Raw genomic sequence first — 19,902 nt, forward strand, 5'->3', positions numbered from 1 at the left:
CTTTGAGGAAATACTGTTTGGGTTTAGAAGTATTGAGATAATACAGTTTGTTAAAGGTTTTAAGATTTAAATGTGCTGCAACTACGGATCAAATTTAGTTTGAAATATGATCAGGTGTAGATTTACCCTGTTTTGAATCTGGATGATTCTTAACTGCCCTTACAAGTTAAGGGTAACTGGAATCTGTTTTCTTGATTTTTAGTATGATTCCAGTATTAACTTATAAGGAGTGACACCTCCTACCTAAAATTCGATCACGGAGTTAATATCCATGATAAAGCAGAGGTCGATTCTACTGATGAACACCTCTCTCAAAATCTGTTAATAATTCCCTCTTGATATGTTGTATCTAAAACCTTCGAAACATCAACTAGAGTCAAAGATCTCACTTTATGGAGTAAGACTAACGATTATCACGATTATTCTGCGCAAATAGGATGAGAAAAAGATGCAGGAGGACGAAGGTAATGTTGCTTTCAGCCGGAACGAGTCGGGTGGTTTAATGGCGCGTGTCGGGCTTCCGGTCCTGTGCCCTGAGGATGTTTCGTAAAGTCTGGGTGATATTTCCTAAAGACGTAAATACGCACGAAGTTGAAAGCTTACCTCTCCGCGGGGGGTCCAAGGCCACCCACTGTGCTCGGCGGTGGCGGCGCTCGGGTGGAGTTTGGTGGTGGCGTCGCGACGCCTGATCCCAGGGACGGCTGACTCTGCGACTGGTTGGGCCTCGGACTCACGGACGCCGACGTTGTGCTTGGGCTCCTCGAACCCATTCCACCTTCCGGGCCCACATCTTCACCTTCTGCACTTCCAACATCTGCATCGTGGCTTGTTGGACTTGGACCACTAGACGAAGATGGCGGAATGCCCCCATCTAATCCGCTATTATCTCTTTTTCTCTGCTCCTCTTTTAAGCGCTCGCTTTTTCGCCATTTGGCTCTTCGGTTTTGAAACCAGACCTGCAATTTTAAAATTAATATTCTGATTATGTTTTTTATCTTCATTTAGGAGGGTCTAGGTTAGCAGTTGCACATGCGGATCTTCACGCAAAAGCAAAGTACCTGAAGCACAGTTCTTATTCTTCTTTGTCGCCGTGTTTAATCAATTAGTCAAACAATGCTATTTATTAGACATATGAAGAATAAAATAAAGGTGGTTGTCGGCCTTATTCCTCATTCTTCTTTTGTTTCGTAAAAAAGGATTCTCGACCTTTTTTAGACTTTATAAAAAATGATAAATCGTGGTGCAAAACTTCTAAACCACCATTAATTATCCTTGAAAAAAATAGCTTATTGTAGAGTCAGGAAATGACGTCAACAGTGCAATGATCAGAAACAGTTTAACATCAGATATACAAAAAGATTACTCCGTAAGGGAACATTCGTTATTTACGTAAAAAAATAAATATAAGAGAGATAAAAGTCTGGGGGGGGGGGGCTATTATATAACTTTTCACTTCCACTTTTCCAACATTCAGGATGGTAGTTTTTCTAACAAAATTTATGACTATTAAAATGTTCAAAAAAAAGAAAACTGACGAAAATTTCGAAAAAGTGGAAGTAGAAGTAGAAAAGTTAGATAATTTTCACCCAGATATAGGTAGCAATATGATATTGATTCTTTTCTTACATTACGTAATTAATTAATGCTTCCTAATTTTAAAAAAAAACCATACTAACCGACCAAAATTTTTAAAATCTCTCTTTCAATTTCAGGCATTTGATGTTGTGAAATTGCACTTCTCTATAGTAAGCATTACAGCGAAAACACGTCCTCAAATTTTTAAGATTTGCGCGGGTGCTTTCTTATTTATAATGGTGGAAAATAAAAATCAATAGGTTTAAGAAAGAAGCTTATGTGTTATATTGATTGCAAAATCGCGTAAGGTTTTAAGCAGTGACATGGTATTTTGAATAAGAGAGGAAAAAGGGGAACAATATCAACAGCCAATTTTCTTTTTAAAGGTTGTTTTTAAAGTGTCTTAGGCCTGAAGTTTAAAGAAGTATTCTGAAAAATATTTCAGAAGAAACAAATTTTTTAATTTTTTAGGATTTTGTTTCCCTTTAAAGATGCATTTTTAAATAAAGCCGCTGAGTTGTAGTTTAAAATTGGTTAAAAATGAAAAAAGTGTGATATTAAAGAGCTTCCGCTTCAAATATTTCGAGCAGGCCTAATATGCAATTAAAAAAATCGAATAAGCACTTTAATTTGAAAGTATACAAACCGCCACGGTTCCAATGAAATATTAAAATTATAAAAACATTTCTAATAATAATTTTCAGTTGAGTAACTAGGATTTAAAACTTGGAATATATTCCACAATTTTTTAAATAATTGAATAATGCTTAATTTTCAGAAAATCTAGCTCCTCTTGAGTAAACTTGATCACGACACGTTAACGACTTCAGGCTCCCCTAGATCGCTTCGTACCATTTGAATGGCTTCAAATTGATAATGATCTCAATAATAAGGTAATGATGATTATGAAGAATTTGATACTGAATATATTAATGAAATAATCTGTCGCTTAGAGTAGAATTGATAATAAGCATGGCAATAATTTAGGCATGGATATCAGAACAATATTTTTACATTAAACTTAATTAAGGAAATTTATTTAATTAATCTATATAAACTTCAATGGAAAATAATTTCAAACAAAAGGGCGCTTTAAGAAATTTTATTAACATCTGAAGTGCAATTTATGATAATTATTTAATCATTGATCAATTATATTTAAGGAATAACAAAATTTATACACAGTCGTGTATATATTTTAGAGCGAGGGGGAGAAGGGGTGGTTAAAAATTGACCCCTTACGTATGCAGCTTATGTTAGCACCATATGTATTAGCATATATGTGAATACAAAGTCCTGCAAATGTCAACCTTCAATTTTTAAGTTTCAAATACTGTTTAAATTATACTTCATTTAAAACGAGGCGTCCTAACGATAGGATGCCAACGCACGCGATATACTAGATGGTTCATAACCAAAAATATAAACAATAACAAGCTAACCGAGAAGTTAGCGCTAGAATGTTTTAGCTTGCAGAATTGAGCAAGATGAAGCTAGAAGTTGGCCAAAACTAAAAGATGCTCGCTCGCTCCATGAAATCATGAAGGTTTTGTCTCAGGCGAGTAAGGCATGAAGCTGTCACTTTTCGCATCCTAAATGAAGTACTTTCAAATTTAAAACTCTCCTTAATATTAAAGCTTTTATATTTAAGATATTTTGAAAATGTAAAATATTAGAAAAAAATGCTAATATATTAGGGGCTTCCATATAAACCAATAGGCCCATTTTTTGGCAATTTTTTCCCTCCCCCTTGACCCTCATCTGAACTGTTTCTCCGACTTTTCCTGAAGCTTTTCACAATTTTTTGACTCTAGGTTAAATCTTCCTAACTTATAAACAAATCACTTGATTAATGGAAGGTCACTTACATTATGTAACAATATTTGATGAAGTTCGTGTTTATTCTATTTTTGTAGTATTCCGTTATGTATTTTTAAGCGCTGATTCTAAAACTGACAATCAACATCACATAAAACTTTTTGAACCTGTTTTCCTGAAAAACTCGAAAAGAAATAACGTTGTAGACTTCAGGTTCGTATTCGACGGAAAAAATATCACCTGATGGCAAACAAAATCTTATCACCCAGTGTTATCTTTAAACGCAGAGAAGCCCTTTTTATAAAGAAAAAGCAGTTTGATGAAAAATGTTTAGCAGGCACCCTCTCGCGAATGGGCTTTGTAGACTACGGCATTTTTCAGAGGTCATATGGTAAAGAGCAAAGGTCAAAGGGAAATGTACAAAGGCGAAAGGTTATTAGCCAGAGATTAAATGTCATATATGAAAGATCAGGGATTCAGAGGTTAAATGTGGGGGGGGGGGTTCATAGGTTTGAACCCAAAGGTCAAAGGAGAGGATTAACAAAAAATTGTTCTTAAATTGGAATAATTATTAAAATCTAAATTCTATTTGGTAAATGTATTTTTTAAACAAAGCTGGATTCTCTGCTTTAGAGAGTATAGTCTACCTTCGTAGTATGTATATGAAGTCCCTAAAGGGAAATTAGGCGTTCTTGAGGTGCAAAGTGAAACTAGAAATGGTAGGTACGCAGGTGGGTCATCAGCAAACGCGTAGGCATGCCACGATAATTACATACAGAACAAAGTAGCAAGGAGCAACGAGGGGTTGGCGTGCATGTTCAACGAGCCGGCAGCAACCACTGTTCTCGAGTGTATTTTAAAAAGCTCGAGTTTCGCTAACGAGGCTAACTTGACATAATGCCAACTGAAATAGACTTTATTATACCCCAGTAGTCTCCTGGGCTTTTGGACCTGGTTCTGCTTTAGCGCCACGTAAATAATCACACGCTCGCTTCTTTCAAAATAATCAAATAATACGCGATTCATAATTTAATTTTTGTCATCGCCGTAATCTCATAAATATAAATAACATAAAAACAAGGTTTATTCGCACCAAACTTACAGGCGAAACTTACAGTTGTTAATAATGTGGTAAAAAATTAGTGCCTGTTTGAATATTCACAGGCATTGGCAAATATGTATAGTCTAGCTTGAAGAAATATACGTATTTTTGTATATTTGTAGTTATTTTTCAGTTCTCGGAAACCAAAGATACAGCTTCTTTTTTAAGCTCAAGTTTTGATGAGAAATTATGAACCAATTTACTTAATCTGCGAGTAACATGTTTTTATAAATATAGCAAGATGGATTTTGTCAACTGTCCGCATTTAATAAATATTTTGTAACAATTTTACAAAAAATCGACTTCTGCTAAAATCGCAATATTTGCCGGCTTATCGCACGTTTTCGTTAAGTTTGTGTGAAGCGAAAGTTTTACATAATATTCTTTGAACCTCTCATAATAAAATTGGGAAAGAAAAGCTTTCATGGTCAAGGATTTACAATATACAAAGGCGTTTAAAGAATAGGAAAAAACTGATAATTGTAATGTAAGTTCGCCAATAGGTTGATAGGTGAAGACTTTATAGCGTGTGCAATAAACCGCCGAATCCAATACTGTTGGAGACTCGAAATACAAACCGGTACAACTCAACCAAAAAAACGGTCTGTTGTTAGACAAGAAACGAGTACAATAAAAACAGTACTTGTCTGTTTATAATGTTTTCCGAGGGCTGAAAAATAACTGAAAAAATAGGTATGTGCATATTTTGGCGTGAGATATTTTTAATTTCATAGATGATTGTAGTGTGACACAAAAGCCGAAAATCTTATAAAATTTTAATAATTCATATAATTTGAATAAAATATACATTTTTTCACGAAACAATTTTAAATTAGAATCTAAATGTAAGCGCTCAAAATTAAACTTGTTTTTTGTTATCAGAAAAGCAGAATTTAGGACTCTACAAGCGTGTAAAATTCAACCTTTTTCTTCACTCAATTCTGCAAATCTAATTTCTTTTACTTTAAAGTGATTTGAATATTTAATTATCTAATCAATAAGAACATTAAAGCTCTATAGCTTCTGAATATGAGACTGATTTTAATCTTTTCTAGTCAATTAAAAAAAAAAAAAACAATATTTTACTCTTCGAAGGTGCAAAATGGATTTACTCTCAACCCCCATTGCTAAATCTTTATCAGAGTCATAACCTCGATATTGGAAAAGGAATATAAAGTAAATAATAATCAAATAAAGCAAATACAATAACGGCTCGATTTGATCTCTTTTAAACAGGAAGCACCCTCCTTTACTAAAAATGCATTGAGTCGGCTTTCGAAAACGTCCGGAGATATTTCCACAAATCGAGAGACATTCACGTATCCAGCCTCTTGGATAAAAAAGATGGAAAGAAGTACCTCTGGAAAATGGTTTAATAAAATAAATACGATGAGCTTGGCTTCCGCTGTGGTGGTTTTGGAGGCCAAAAACGGGCATAGAAGTGATGGAGAGGGGTAAAAAGACCGGTGGCAGACGGAAAGATATAATCATATCCTAAGGGTTGTGGGGGCGAGTAATAGCTGGGAACAAAGCCTTCGTTCCCCTGGGACTAGCCGTAGAATCAGACCCCCCCCCCCTTCCTATCACATTTTCTTCCGGTTCTGCTGTACTCGTTTTTTTCTTAATGTGAATTTAATCAAAAATATATAGGTGACCATGGAGCAATAACGATGAGACCATTCCGCGGGAAAGAATATCTACTTTTTACGTGTTTTAGAGATAATGAGTGAAATTAGTGAATAAAAGGATTGATTAAATATCTATCTAACGACTCTATTTTGCTATCTGGATTTTATCATGTGAAAAGGTTTATTTTCTTACTTTGAGTCGAATATAAAGAGTATAATAGGTATTTAAAAATTCTTTAGTTAAAGTAATTCCTGGTTGAAAAATTGGAAATTTTGCTCAGCAAATATGGTCAGACTTTAAATAAATATATTTTTTTAATTGTAAAAAACACTGACAACTTAACATGTTTCTTTTTCTCTACAATTTTATAAAAATAATATTTACGCGCTTATTCCACTCGTTTTAATTCTTTGTTTGCCTGAAAATTCCGTTTCTTTTAAATAAAATAGACTTACGAGCAATTGTTTAATTCTGTGAACACAAAATTTCAACAGCTGGATTTAAATTCTAAAGAATGGGGCTTGGTATTTAATTTTTATAATGCATTTAATATTTTGCCATGACAAATAAACGTTAACCATTTACAATATCCTTTTCAATAATTAAGATTGTTCAAAATAATTTAGTTATTCACTATCAAATTTTAAATTATACGAATGACTAACTTAATTGAATGCACCAAGAAAAATACAAGGACCAATACAGCAAGATTTGCTTGAAATACTTCAATACACAGGAACAACCGCTGTATTCAGAAAAAAAAAAATATTCTTTAATTTATCGTTTCAATTTCTTTTTCTAAACTTGATTTTTCGATTTTGAGGGGGGAAATCAGTTTCTGCACAGCTTTTTGTGAGAAAAAAGTTTATTGCATTTGGTTCTTTGATTTAATAGATTTTCATAATAAATAACAAACTTTATCGCGATTTTCATCATTTGTACATTTTTTGAACTTGCGTATGTTAATCTACTTGAAGTTATGAACGTTAATATGAACGAAATTTTAACAAAATTTCCAATTTTTAAATCTTTTTTGTTTTTTGCTAAAATCAATTAGAAGGGCAGAAATAATAATTTGCCGAAGATAACTACCGAAATTTTGTTTAAGGGGTTACCTACCCTTACATGTCACTATTATTCAGACCTGCCTAATAAAATATTGATTGTTAATATTTGAAAATATGAAAACGTCAAAAATCCTCTTTTTTATCCCACGATTTATAGAGTGGATGCGAGAATGTACTACAGGACCCCTAGAAATCACCCTTACGGTATGTTTGACTAAAATGTTAAAAATTACAAGTTTGATTGTCGATATTTGAAAACATAGCTTTACTGAAAAAATAGAATTTTTTATTTTAAATAACAATTTTCACGCTTGAAATAAAAACTATGCATTTGATCAAAAAAATTATTCGAAGAAAGTTTTGCACGTGTCTCATATACTTTGCTGCAAAATGTTTTTTTTAAAGCATTTTCGTTAGATAAAAGGAGAATCGTTAGTCAAATGTGGCTGGATAACGAAGTCATTCTTTCTTTTTAAGCCTTAAAAAACTTTATCAAAGGGCAATCCGATCGGCTAATTCCTTTAACAGTTATCGTGTATACAGACAACGACGACAATGGAGACAGACCAATGCCTTCTCATTCAGCTATGGCGGCAAGAGGTAGAGTAGAAAAGGGATGGGAGAGAGGGTGAGGATGGTGCCGATGGGTGAGAGATGATTGTTGGTGGGGGGGGGGCGATGAGAGCAGGGTGCGATAGTATAAGATAGAGAACTCGAAGTAGCGAATTTGCAAAAGGAGCGGAATGTTGTTAGATAGTCAAGGGCTAGAGGGGTTAAGAGTAGATAAAGGTGATGTGTAAGGGGCGAATGGTAGAGATGGCTATAAATAGAAAACTAGAGGGGGAGAGGCCAAACAACTGACAATTTTATTATAGTAGTGTCCATTCTTCGGAACACAACCAATGTCTCTTTTCTTTTCTCAGGTCCGTACGTTTAGGCTTGAGCTTGTTATAAACGCACATAAACTTACGGACTCTTCAGATGTTTAGCCACACACTTTTATGATTGGATCTAAGTATTCATTTTATTTAGATTCTGCAGGTTAATAATAAAACCCTGCCTGGAAAGGGGGACGGAAGAGTAGAGGGTGAGTGAAGGCGATAATGCCGTTGCGGTGAGAGGGACGTGGAGTAGTCAAGGAGTTTGAGGAAAATTTGTAGAAGGGGATGATCTGAGCTGGAGAACTAAGGACCAGAGAAAGTAAGGCACATAGTATAGACTATAGACTATAGAGAATAAGAATAAGAGAATAAGAGAGAGGGGGGGGGGGGTGTAGTGGCGGAAAATGGAGAGGCAGAGTTATGGAGGTTTGTTAAGGGAGGTTGTAAGGATAAGTGAGGAAGAGGAAAGTGGATGTAAACTGTATAGGGAAAGAGGAAGTAAGTGTGGAGGGGTGAGTATGGATTGAGGAAAATTATGAAAAGGGGGTGATAAGAGGGCTGGACTAGGGAGGTGATAGAGTGATGTATGTGTACAAAAAAGAGTATGAGGAGAAGGTGGTAAATTAGTGAAAATTGAAGAGGAAGGTGAAAATTTTGAATAGGGGTGTAATCAGAACGTCGGGACTAGGGATTAAGAGACTGAAGTATACTTACAGAAAAGAGTATAACGTAGGATGCAGAGAGAAGTGTTGGTGAACGGAGTGGAAGTAGGTGGTATAGTACAATATGATAGGGGAAGTAGCTCTAAGGAAGAAGGGGCAAAAGAAGGTTACGGACAATTGTATGACGGGGGGGGGGGGTGATAAGAGCAAGGAACTGAGTGAGGTTTATGGAAAAGAATATAAGGCAGAGACAGTGAAGTATCTAATGTTGCAGGGAGGGGGCAGAAATATCGAAAGTGGTGGAGGGATTAGGTTGATGGGAGGGTTAAGAGAAAGGAAAACAGAAGCAAGTGCTGTAGGATTAGAGACCGTAAAATTAGAGGGGGTAGGAGATATAAAGCCATAATATAATAAAATTAATATGTATTATTTGACTTATATAAACGAGCGGAATGTTTAAGAAATCTAATACAAATTGGCGGTACTATTCTGACTAACCGAATATTTTCAAAACTATGTATTTATTTTTGTGAGTATTTAATAAGTATTTAAATTTATCTGGAAGTGTGAAAGGTGTTGAAATATGTTTCTAGAAATCTGAAACTAGAATTGATTGTAATTGACTGGCGTTAGACATGTCTGTATAGACGCTTTAAGTAAATGGCGTTCGTATAGTGAGGTCGTCATGTGACGCGTGAGGAGAACGTGCTTCTTCGACCCCCCAGGAGCTTCTAATTGGAGTAGGAGAGAACAGCACTACATAAACGCGCCTATTTGTCCATTATTCCAGATTCCCTTTGTCTTCACTAATGAAACAATGAGTCTGCGCCGTAATTGCGTCATACTTGGGGCTCTGTACTATACTCTTACCCCATTATGCTATACGTACACTAGAACTGTCCTCCCATTCCTTGCATATCTTGCGATTTATAACTTTAATATTTACATTTCGTCTATTTTTGCACACATAGATTCTAATTTTAATTTCCTTATTAATACATAGGCTACATTTTATTCTTAATTATAAAACAATTCTTTACACTGTTAAAAGTATAATATACTTCAGGTAAAGTTCATAACATCAAGGGACCAAATTAATTACGTTGAAAATTTTTCCACCATTTACAATTTTGTCGCCAATTTACAGAAACACTATTATTGCGCACTAAAATTTTTCTTAGAAGTTCCTGACTATTAGGAAATTTAAAAATCAATATAAGTTAGAAAATGCAAAATTACAACTGCAAATGTAGAAAAAATGGATTTGGGTTGAAGACATTTAAATCTGCTTGCAAGTATTGCAAACAGTTGACAAGTGCATTATGACGTGTTGATGCGATTTTTTAGCTCAATTTGATACTCGAGCATTGTATATAAATCTTCTAGTAAAAACTGCAGAAGTTTTCAGAGTGTGAAGTTTGGTTTTGCTAAGTGGGGATTTGATTGCAGATGACTCGGAGAATTTGCACATAAAATCTGATAATTTGTAAGTGTACAATAGACATTTTCTCGCCGCGAGTCACCGCGTGTAAATATTGCTGAGAACACAGCGGAGAGCAGAGTAATCCCGTAGATTATCGGCTTACTTCGTCAGAAGATTATGTCAGGTTGAGGGTGTCAGCATGTCCCTTGGGGCCCCATGGCCCTTATACTTTCTACGCCCCTGTTCCTGCATATCCCTCTCGAAAATCTACCACATTAACAAAGAATCAGATTCATTGTCATTATATCAAAATTAAGATACCCTTTTATTTGAGCAATTAGTTGATTATAGTTAAATTAATATGCAAAATATGTTTATTTTAGGAATGAAGGTCTGCTTTTGTTTAGTTTTTACATTCTCATCATTCATTATAGGACTATTAGATTTATGTTACTTTCGACCTATCCAGTGTTTGTAAATACACGATAGTTTGAGATCTCCTGAGTAAAAAAACGGGTTTTACAAACATTAATGTCTGTCGGATTTGATTTCTTCTGAAGGCACGATACCTTTCAAAGGAATTTTTTTATCAGATTTTCTTCTGATGCACTCTTTTTGATACGATAAATAGCCTAGAGACCAAAATTACTAGTTTCATGAAGGTTTGGAAAATCTCCTTCAACCGTTTTAAATAGAGGCAATAGTTTTTTCTTTAAAGGTGGGAAGTGCAAAAAAATAGAAAATTCAAATTTATGGATAAGCATTACAAAATACGATGAAAAGCCCAACACTAAAGTTTTCTCGGCTAAAAATACGTACGTAATTGCGCATGACTCTTTTTTAATAATACTCAGAGTTTCGTCGTGGTGAAATCCATCTTTTTAGTTAAAAATTAATTTATTTGTCTGAAAAGTTAACAATTATGTTAAAAATTTTCTTGAAACGCAAATATTTGGTTGAAAATTCATGTATTTTGTTGAAAATTAATATTTTAGATTAGGAAATTAATCTTCTCGGTTGAGAATCTATATTTTTAGTTGAAAATTCATTTCTTTGGTTCAACGTAAGTTATTTTGAATCAAAAAATTTTTTTACTGTAATTTTAACTATCCTATTTTTAGTTGACAATTTATCTATTTTAGGTGAAAATTCAACTATCGGTGAAAAATTTTAATTGAGTTTGTACACTCCCATAGAAGCGTCCTATTAACGAATATACACATTCACAGTCACAGTTCGTAAGCAAACGATAGTGGCAACGTAACATTTTCATTCTCGGAAAAAATTGTGTTGACGGCGTTGACAGTTATGAGACTCATCCTCTATGAGTCTTAGGAACTCTGGTCTAAACACAGTTCAAAATGTATATACTCAGCTATGAAATACTGAGTGACAGTGTTTCCACATCGTCACTGCCTACCCCCACCATGTCCCACGGGAGAACACAAACATTAATCTTTACAACATGATATCTTTTATACTAAGCGGTCAATAATTGTTAGATTTAAAAATAAAATCCGCACGATAGTTCTCTTTATATCTGTAGTTTTTAAGCTCAATGGTAAGCTTCGTTTCCATAATAGACTTTGTAATGTGGTGATTGCCCATGTTAGCTATGGGAGACCCATGCAAAAAGTACTAAACATAATTGATCGTATTTGTCTTTTGAAACGGTCGAATCAGCTGAAAAGTGTATGAATCGTTAGATAACAATATTTTCTACATATGTTGAAAAGTTTAGACAATTACAAATTTTTACATTCTCATCAAGAGAAAGCATTAGATTTGTGTAAAATTTGACCCCCCCCCCCTCTCCATTTTTGTCAAATGTCCACGTTTTGAGACTACCTGAATCCGAAAAAAAGGTTTTTACGAATGTGCCTTATTGAGTGTGCGTGTGTGTCTGTCTGTAGATTTTTGTTTGTCAGCACGATAATTTTCGAAAGAATTGACAGATTGAATTGGCCTTTGGTATACTCTTTTAGTGTCCTAAAATAAAGGTCAAGTTCGTTAGCCAACCATTTTGGGTGAAAAGTCAAAAAGTGAGCGTATTTTGAAATTTTTTGAGACAACTTTTTTTAAATTCAAAAATTGTCTGTACGGATATTCATAGTATTCAATCGAACAATTTATCCTAATGACTTTTTTTTATCAAACCAACATTTACCAGAGTTATAGCATTTAAAATATTAAAAAAAAAACACACACGAAAATCAATATTTTAAGCTAAATAACGCATGATATCAAAAAAGTCAAGAAAAGAAAAATGTTTTATTTTCAATGCCCTACAATATTGTTTCAACACCTTTTTGATAAAAAAAAAAATTAAAAATTCAAATTTTGACAAAATAGAGAAAGAATGAAAAATAAAAAAAAATAAGATTTTGCGGCTACAATGTGCAAAATAGGTAAAAAGGTGACTGAACAAAAATTGTACATTTCAAAAAGATCTACAAATTTTTTATAGATAACTTTTTGATAGCATGCGTATTCTCTGTTTTAATCGTGAAACACGATATTAACAATAAAAAATTAGCCCGCTGCGTGGGCACATTCTCCTCACAACTTATGTTTTTTAATTTATTTTTCGTCTCATGTGTAGGTTCTCAAAAAATCTACTTTCTTACATTCTCATCAAAAGAAGGTATTAGATTTGTGCAAAACTTAACCCCCCCCCCCCTCGTTTTTGTCAAATGTCCACGTTTTGAAGCTCCCTGAATCCGAAAAACAGGTTTTTACGAACGTGTCTGTCTGTCTATCTGTGGGTGACTGTGTGTGCGTCTGTAGATTTTTAGTTTTTTAGCACGATAACTTTCGAAAGAATTGAAAGATTAGATTGGCCTTCGGTATACTCTTTTAGTGTCCTAAAATAAAGGTCAGGTTTGTTAGCCAGACATTTGGGTGGAAATTCAAAATGTGAGCGTATTTTGAAAATTTTTGAGACCACCTTTTTTTTAATTCAAAAATTGTCTGTACGGACATTTATAGTAGTCAATCAGACGAACATTTATCCTTTTACCTTTTTTATATAACAAAAAAATTTACCATAGTATTAGCATTTACAAAATTTCAAAAAACACACGAAAATCAATATTATAAGCTAAATAACGCATGATATGAAAAAAGTCAAGAAAAGAAAAATGTTTTATTTTCAATGCATCATAAGATTGTTTAAACACTATTTTGATTTTTCTTAAAAAGTTGAAAATCCAAATTTGATCGTACCAAAAATGTTTGAAACCACATTTTTTCAAGATTTCAAAATTCTATGTACAATTATTCATAGTACTCAGAAACTTAAACAATTTATCTCTATGACTTTTTTCTGTAAAAACAAAATTATCAGAGTTAGAGCATTTTAAAAATCCAAAAAAAATTAAAATAAAATGAACATTTTAAGCCAAACAACGCGCGACATGAAAAAAAGCCACCAAAAGAAAAACGTTGCTTTTTGACAGCCCTACAAGCTTATGATAACAACTTTTTTAATTTGGTCGAATAGTTAGAAATTCTAAATTTGATTGAACCAAAAATAATGAAAAATCCAAAAATTCCATTTTTTAGTCAAGCTATGCAAGATACGAAAAAAATAAATACGCTTAAATTGCGTGCCCTGGAAAGACCTACAAATTTATAATAAATCATTTTTCGATAGGATGCGTAGATTTTGTTTTTAGACGTAAAAAAACATTAAAAATAAAAAAATCTATTAATTTATTGTTAATCATTTTTAGATAGGACGAGTACATTTTCTTTTGATTGTAAAAAATAAGATTAAAAATAAAAAAATTAAATTTTTGGAAAAAGGACAGAAAAGACGAAAGAGGACACAGGATCCTATATAGGACCCTATACATATTCCTGTATTAGACCCTATACAGACGAACAGTATTTTTGATTTAACCGTAAAAAACAAGATTTAAAATAAAAATAAATGATAAAAGCAAGGAAATAAGAATTAGAATTATTCAATTTTTATGCATATTATGAATTGTAATGATATAAATTTATTGAAATGATACATGTTTAAGCGCAGCTTAGAATCCAATTTAAAGCAAAATAAGAAACAAATATAAAAATAATCATGATAAATACAATTTGCTCTTTATTTTACAATTTTTAAATAAGCAATCCCAGGCAGAGGTACATAAAAAATGTATCATATTTAATATAAAAGTGTTACGTATAATGTAGAAAAGTTGTCATTTTGGACAAATCGAGTGCGAAGCACGAGACACGTGATGAGAATGTGTTCGTTAAAGCTGAAAGCGCTTTAACAAAAGAGAGTTCAAAATCACAAAATTACAGTTGTTAGTCCGTTGACCTTTGATTTTAAAAGGTGTGTCTACGAAAGCGGGAGAAGTATAAAGACCGAGCGCGTAGCGCGAGGTAAATACATAATCGAGCGCGAAGCGCGAGATAAATATATTATCGAGCGCGAAGCGCGAGAACCAACAGTCGCGCACCTTAGGCGCGCTCAAACTTGCGAGCGAAGCGAATCGCGCAATGAGAATGTGCCCACGTGGCGGGCAGATTTTTTTTTTTATTATTACAAAAACAAAATTACAGTTGTTAATGGTTTTATTTTGATTTTAAGAAGGTCTATGCACAAATGTGGGAAAGCAAGAAGACCGAGCGCGAAGCGCCAAAGCCAACAGACGCGCGCGCTGAGGCGTGCTCAAACTTGTAAGTGAAACGAGTCGCGTGCGACGAAAATATGTAAGTGTAGCAGGAAAATTTGTAATCATACAATTATTCTGTAAACTTGTGGATTTACAAACAATTACTCTGTATTGATACAGAAAATTCAGTTTGTTTAAAAGTTTATGTCTTTGACTCCTAAATCAAGAGATTAATTTTATGAAACATTTTTATAAGGTTTGAATTCTCACCTGAACTCTTGCTTCTGTCAAGTTTATCTTCATGGCGAGGTCTTCTCTAGTGAAGACATCTGGGTAATGTGTCTGAGCAAAGGCAGATTCGAGTTCCTCCAGTTGCTGAAGGGTGAACGTTGTTCTGTTTCTTCTTTGTTTTCTTCTCACGAAGGAATCTTCGCCCACCCCATGAAGGGCTGGATGGTAAGCTGAATAGCTCGTATCTGAAATTCCATAAATGGAAAAGACTATTTTAAATTTTAATGTTGGAATATTAAAGAAATGTTGGGAATAGTGTTTACAGGCTTAATTGAACAAAATATGAAATTAGGTTAAATAAATAGTTAGAATAGAATATAGTTAAAAATATTCCCTATAATGGAGAGTGAAACATGACTGATTCATTTGAGAATATAAAATAAAGTATGTTTAAATTAAAGGAAGAAATTTTTACATTTTAATTCCGTTATGAGGGCTTGAATCTTACAATTTTAATGATCAGGAAAAAAACAGTGAAATTTGGAAACCAAATTAATAGAGCTTTTTTATAGAGTTCAGTGGTCACTTTCTTTTTTACAATTCATCGCGTTCTTATTGTGTATAAAAGCAGATTTTTTTCTTTAATATTATTATAAAAAGCCATTTATGAAAAATTACACTTTTGTAACGTCAACGAGTGGAAACGCAAGAGTTCTATAATGGAGAGAAGGAATATAATCAAAATGAGAAATTTAATAATCGAAAAATAGGTGTCTAAATATTTTCAACAAAATATTTCCTGACTGGAAACCCAGGTCGAAAAATGATACACAATGGGAAATATGGTATATAATTGCATTTTCCGAGAGGGAGGTTTGTGATGTCCTAAATTTCCAAATAAATTCTTTTGACATATTTTTATATAATGATAGGAGCTCGAACATACAACTTTTAAAAATGCCTTTGTCTGTATGCGTATGTATGCATGTAACTTTCTTCTGTTGACAATATGTCGAAAATTAGCAGAGAAATTTGAATGAAATTTGGAAGAATAATTGTAGCTCCAATTGATGTCCAAGTCTGATAGGATTTTCAGGTATATTGACCCTTTGGAAGTTTTTTGTTTTGATTTCAAGATTTAAAAGTAATATCTTATGTGGCAAGGACGACAAGTTGGTCAATCTCACACGAGCGTGAAACGCCAAACTTCACACTCGTGCGGGATTGACCAACTTGACGCCCTTACCACACATGATATTTTTTGTTCAACGTCTTGTTTATATTGAACTACGCCAAAAACAAAATTTTGCCTGTCTGTCTAATGAATTTCTTCGCGCATTTGAGACGCATCGATCGAACTATTGTTAAAACTTTTGTGACTTGTCATTACCGATTTAAGAAGTTGAAAAAAATTATTTACTTGGTTTAACTGAGAAAAACTTTTTTTGATTGACTATTGTATCGTGTATTGTGTATTCTGTTTATATCAGAAAAACCTTATTCATATTAGGAATACTATAGTACTGTATTTGACGTGTTTATTCGTGTCCTCAAGACACGTCGAATGACCTATTGTCGAACCTTCTATGACCTTTTATAATCTAGTAATACCCATTTATAAATTAAAGCATATATTATTTATTTTGTTTTTATGAGAAAATCTTTTTCAATATTTTAGGAATGCAACAGTAATATATATGTGATATATTTGTTCGAGTTTTCGAGAAGCATATAGATATTATATATTGCCCATTTGAAGAACCTTCCATGACCTACCATAACTTACCAATATCGTTTGTAAATGTTTAAACAAAATTATTTACCTTTTTTATAATACGATTTTTTATTTTGAGAGTATAACAGTACTGTATTTGATTTAATTGTTTGCGTTTTCGAGATTAAAAAAAAAGGTTACATGTACAGGGTGTCCCAAGCTCAAGTGTCCGGATTTACATGACTGTATGCAAATAAAAAATAAATAAATCGAATATTCCTCATCAAGAAATCAGTTAAAGCTTTACTTTTTGAGTTACAAAAGATATAAGCTGGACCAATCAGGAGCGGGGTATAACAGTCGGGTGTGTGAGCGGAAATCACTAACCCCACCTCAGCGCTCTTTTAATAACACTGCGTTGGACTACCGCTCGCGTACACTGCCGTACAAACTAAAAAGATACGTAAGTGACATTGCTGCTTAGAGTGATTCTCTTAAACGTGGCAATGAAAAAGTCGACCTAAGCGGTAATGTCCCTTATGTATCTTTTTAGTTTGTACGGCAGTACACACGTCTGTGTGTAGCACGCTCCTTATTGATCCAGCCTAAATATTTTATAACTCAAAAACTAAAGCTTCAACTGATTTCTTGAAAAGCAATTTTCGATTTATTTTTTTAATTTGTATATAGCCATATAAAATCGGACACTTGAGTCTGAGACACCCTGTATTCTGAGGAAAACTTTGGTTTTTAATTTGGTATATAATTTTACCGTAATTCAAAAAGTTCTTCGTTGTGACAAAACACATCGATTGACATTTTAATGGGCTCTCTGATTTTTTTAAGGTGAGATTTTTGTAAGACACACAAACATAAGCTTAAAAAATATTAAAAGTATCTATTTTTTCTTTTGTTAGAGAACAATCCCCCTCTATGAGGAAGAAAATTTATTTGATACCTTTGAGGAAGCAAAATGCTCATGAAATAAGCACAAATAATAACAACCATATTAAATACATCCAAAGTACTTCGCAGTGGTATTTTCCTTGGTTTCATACATTTTTGCATAAAATAATTTAAAATATACATAATTTTGCCACTATGTATGTATATAATTTTGTATCCTTAATCAAGAATGTTTATTTTTTGAGACCATAAAATCGTCTCATAAATTCGTCACATCAAATTTTCTTATAATAAATGTATATCAGTTTATGTAAACACCTGAAACTTCGGCATCTTAAATAATTGATTTTACGGTCAGGAACTGGCAAAATTTCGTAATCCGTAACTGAAATCTGCCCATTATGAATGTTCAATTAGTTTTTGAGGCAACCGAGCGAGCTCAGGTGTAATTAGATCCAGTTAGTAGAAACATTGCTAGAGAACGAGAATGCGTATATAGTCGCCTAGTGAAACGCGCAAAGCCCTAACAAATGAAGCTTTGCGCGTGTACACTGCACGTAAAGCGAATGAGAGAAGAGATGCATAATACGAGAGAAGAGAGACGAGGAGAGAAACAGTGAGAGAGATAAAGAGAAGTAGACGCGGCGAAACTCGGAACCGCTCATCAATGATGCAAAGCAATCAGCGCAATTAATTACCGCGGCGCTAAGCCCAGCTTAGCGAAAAACACAAATTAATTTCCTAAACTCATAAAAATTCATGACGCTCTCGTCGGACGACAGCGGCGCTGCATTGCTGCTTTTACATTTTGCAACAGCGTCCAACAGCATCCGGGGATTTTATTATCCGTGTTTCCTACATCTTGTTGCGACCTTCCAAACGATTACATAAATCTCATACGCCAATTAAATTATTTTTTTGATTACTTATATAGATCTAAATGTAGCTGGGGTTATAAAAAAAATAGAAAATTTTTGTATAGAAAATGAGGCTTGCGTGGGATAGAATTTTCTTTTATTTCGCAATGTAGGGGACAGCGGAGTATAAGTTTTTTTTTCACATAAAATTTCTGTTTCTGCTTAGAAGAATAGTGATTTGGGACAATTTCTTCTTTAAAATACGCGTCAGAAGAGTCATTATAAAAAACCCGTTTCGGCGGAAATCGATAACAAAGTCTGGCTGAAATTAAGCACTTACAGCATATTTTAAAATACTGAAAGCATGAAAAAGTTAGGTTTTAATAGGTAAACTATTTTATTAAACTTCGGGTAGCATGATTTGTTTCTATAAACGTTCTAAATAGATTAAAATTAATTAAATCTTGCGCCGTTACATATGGGACACCACGCCGCGCCGTGCCGCGCCCATATATTTCAACAGAGAGTAAGAGGTTAAAACTGCTTTTGCTACATACATTACTTTGAATAATAAGAAAACATTTAATCAGTATTGAAAATCTCTAGAGTAATTTTATTCGCTACATCACACTTCTCAGAATTATTATGTTATATAATTTTTATTTTACAATGTTCATTTTGTTTAAATAAACTAAAATACAGAATCCATTAATTAATGAAAGGTCAGATAATGACGTGATTAAGAAGCAGTTTCGAATAATAAAATGTTCTCGGATAATGTAAGCTTCACCTGAAAAAATACTCAATCCAAATCACATTTCAATCATCATTTACAAGGCATTTAAGTCAAATCGTGGCACCATACCCCACTCTCCCCTAGGAATCGGAATTTTAAATAACTTCAAACATGTTTCAAAGTTGCTAGTGACTCTAGAAAAAGTATAAATCTTCTACTTTTCATAGCAAGTTTGCATACAAATTCATGTTTTATCATTCAAATATTTGGTCGATTCTAGGACAATTATACTTTATACTGCATATCATGTACACAAAGTTAAGAAATGTCGGTCTTCTCAATCTATTGAATAACAAATTTCATTTCTATGCGGAGAGAAATTTCGGAGATTAATTCACGGCATACGGAGAAAAAGATATCGCACAATGCAATCGCAAAACATCTGTATCGATATAAAGCGCAATACGATAACGTACAAGCAGGTTCCGGGGCTTTTTACGATATTATAATGCACTGCCATCCCTTGGACACTACTAGAACCCTCGTATATATAATATAATAAAATAATAATATAATTTAAAATCTTGCAATGTAGGATATCACGATTTTACGCTATTATAATGCGATAATTGGAATATATAGCACAGTAATTACGGTATATATTGCAATTCCTGATAAA

The 19,902-nt window shown here is 33.4% G+C and overlaps 1 protein-coding gene across 1 annotated transcript in view; it reads right to left on the reverse strand.

The window, feature by feature from the left end:
* The window catches only part of LOC117182304 (homeobox protein orthopedia), a 94,548-nt gene that overhangs the window by 2,741 nt on the left and 71,905 nt on the right, over positions 1 to 19,902 (reverse strand). Inside the window, exons 3-4 of the mRNA XM_033375446.1 lie at positions 15,050 to 15,255; positions 604 to 956 (exon numbers count right to left, since the gene is read on the reverse strand). Coding sequence (XP_033231337.1) covers positions 604 to 956; positions 15,050 to 15,255 — 559 coding nt within the window. The remainder of the gene's footprint in view (positions 1 to 603; positions 957 to 15,049; positions 15,256 to 19,902) is intronic.

This window comes from Belonocnema kinseyi, chromosome 10 (genome assembly GCF_010883055.1).
Source record: "Belonocnema kinseyi isolate 2016_QV_RU_SX_M_011 chromosome 10, B_treatae_v1, whole genome shotgun sequence".
Taxonomy (NCBI): Eukaryota; Metazoa; Arthropoda; class Insecta; order Hymenoptera; family Cynipidae; genus Belonocnema; species Belonocnema kinseyi.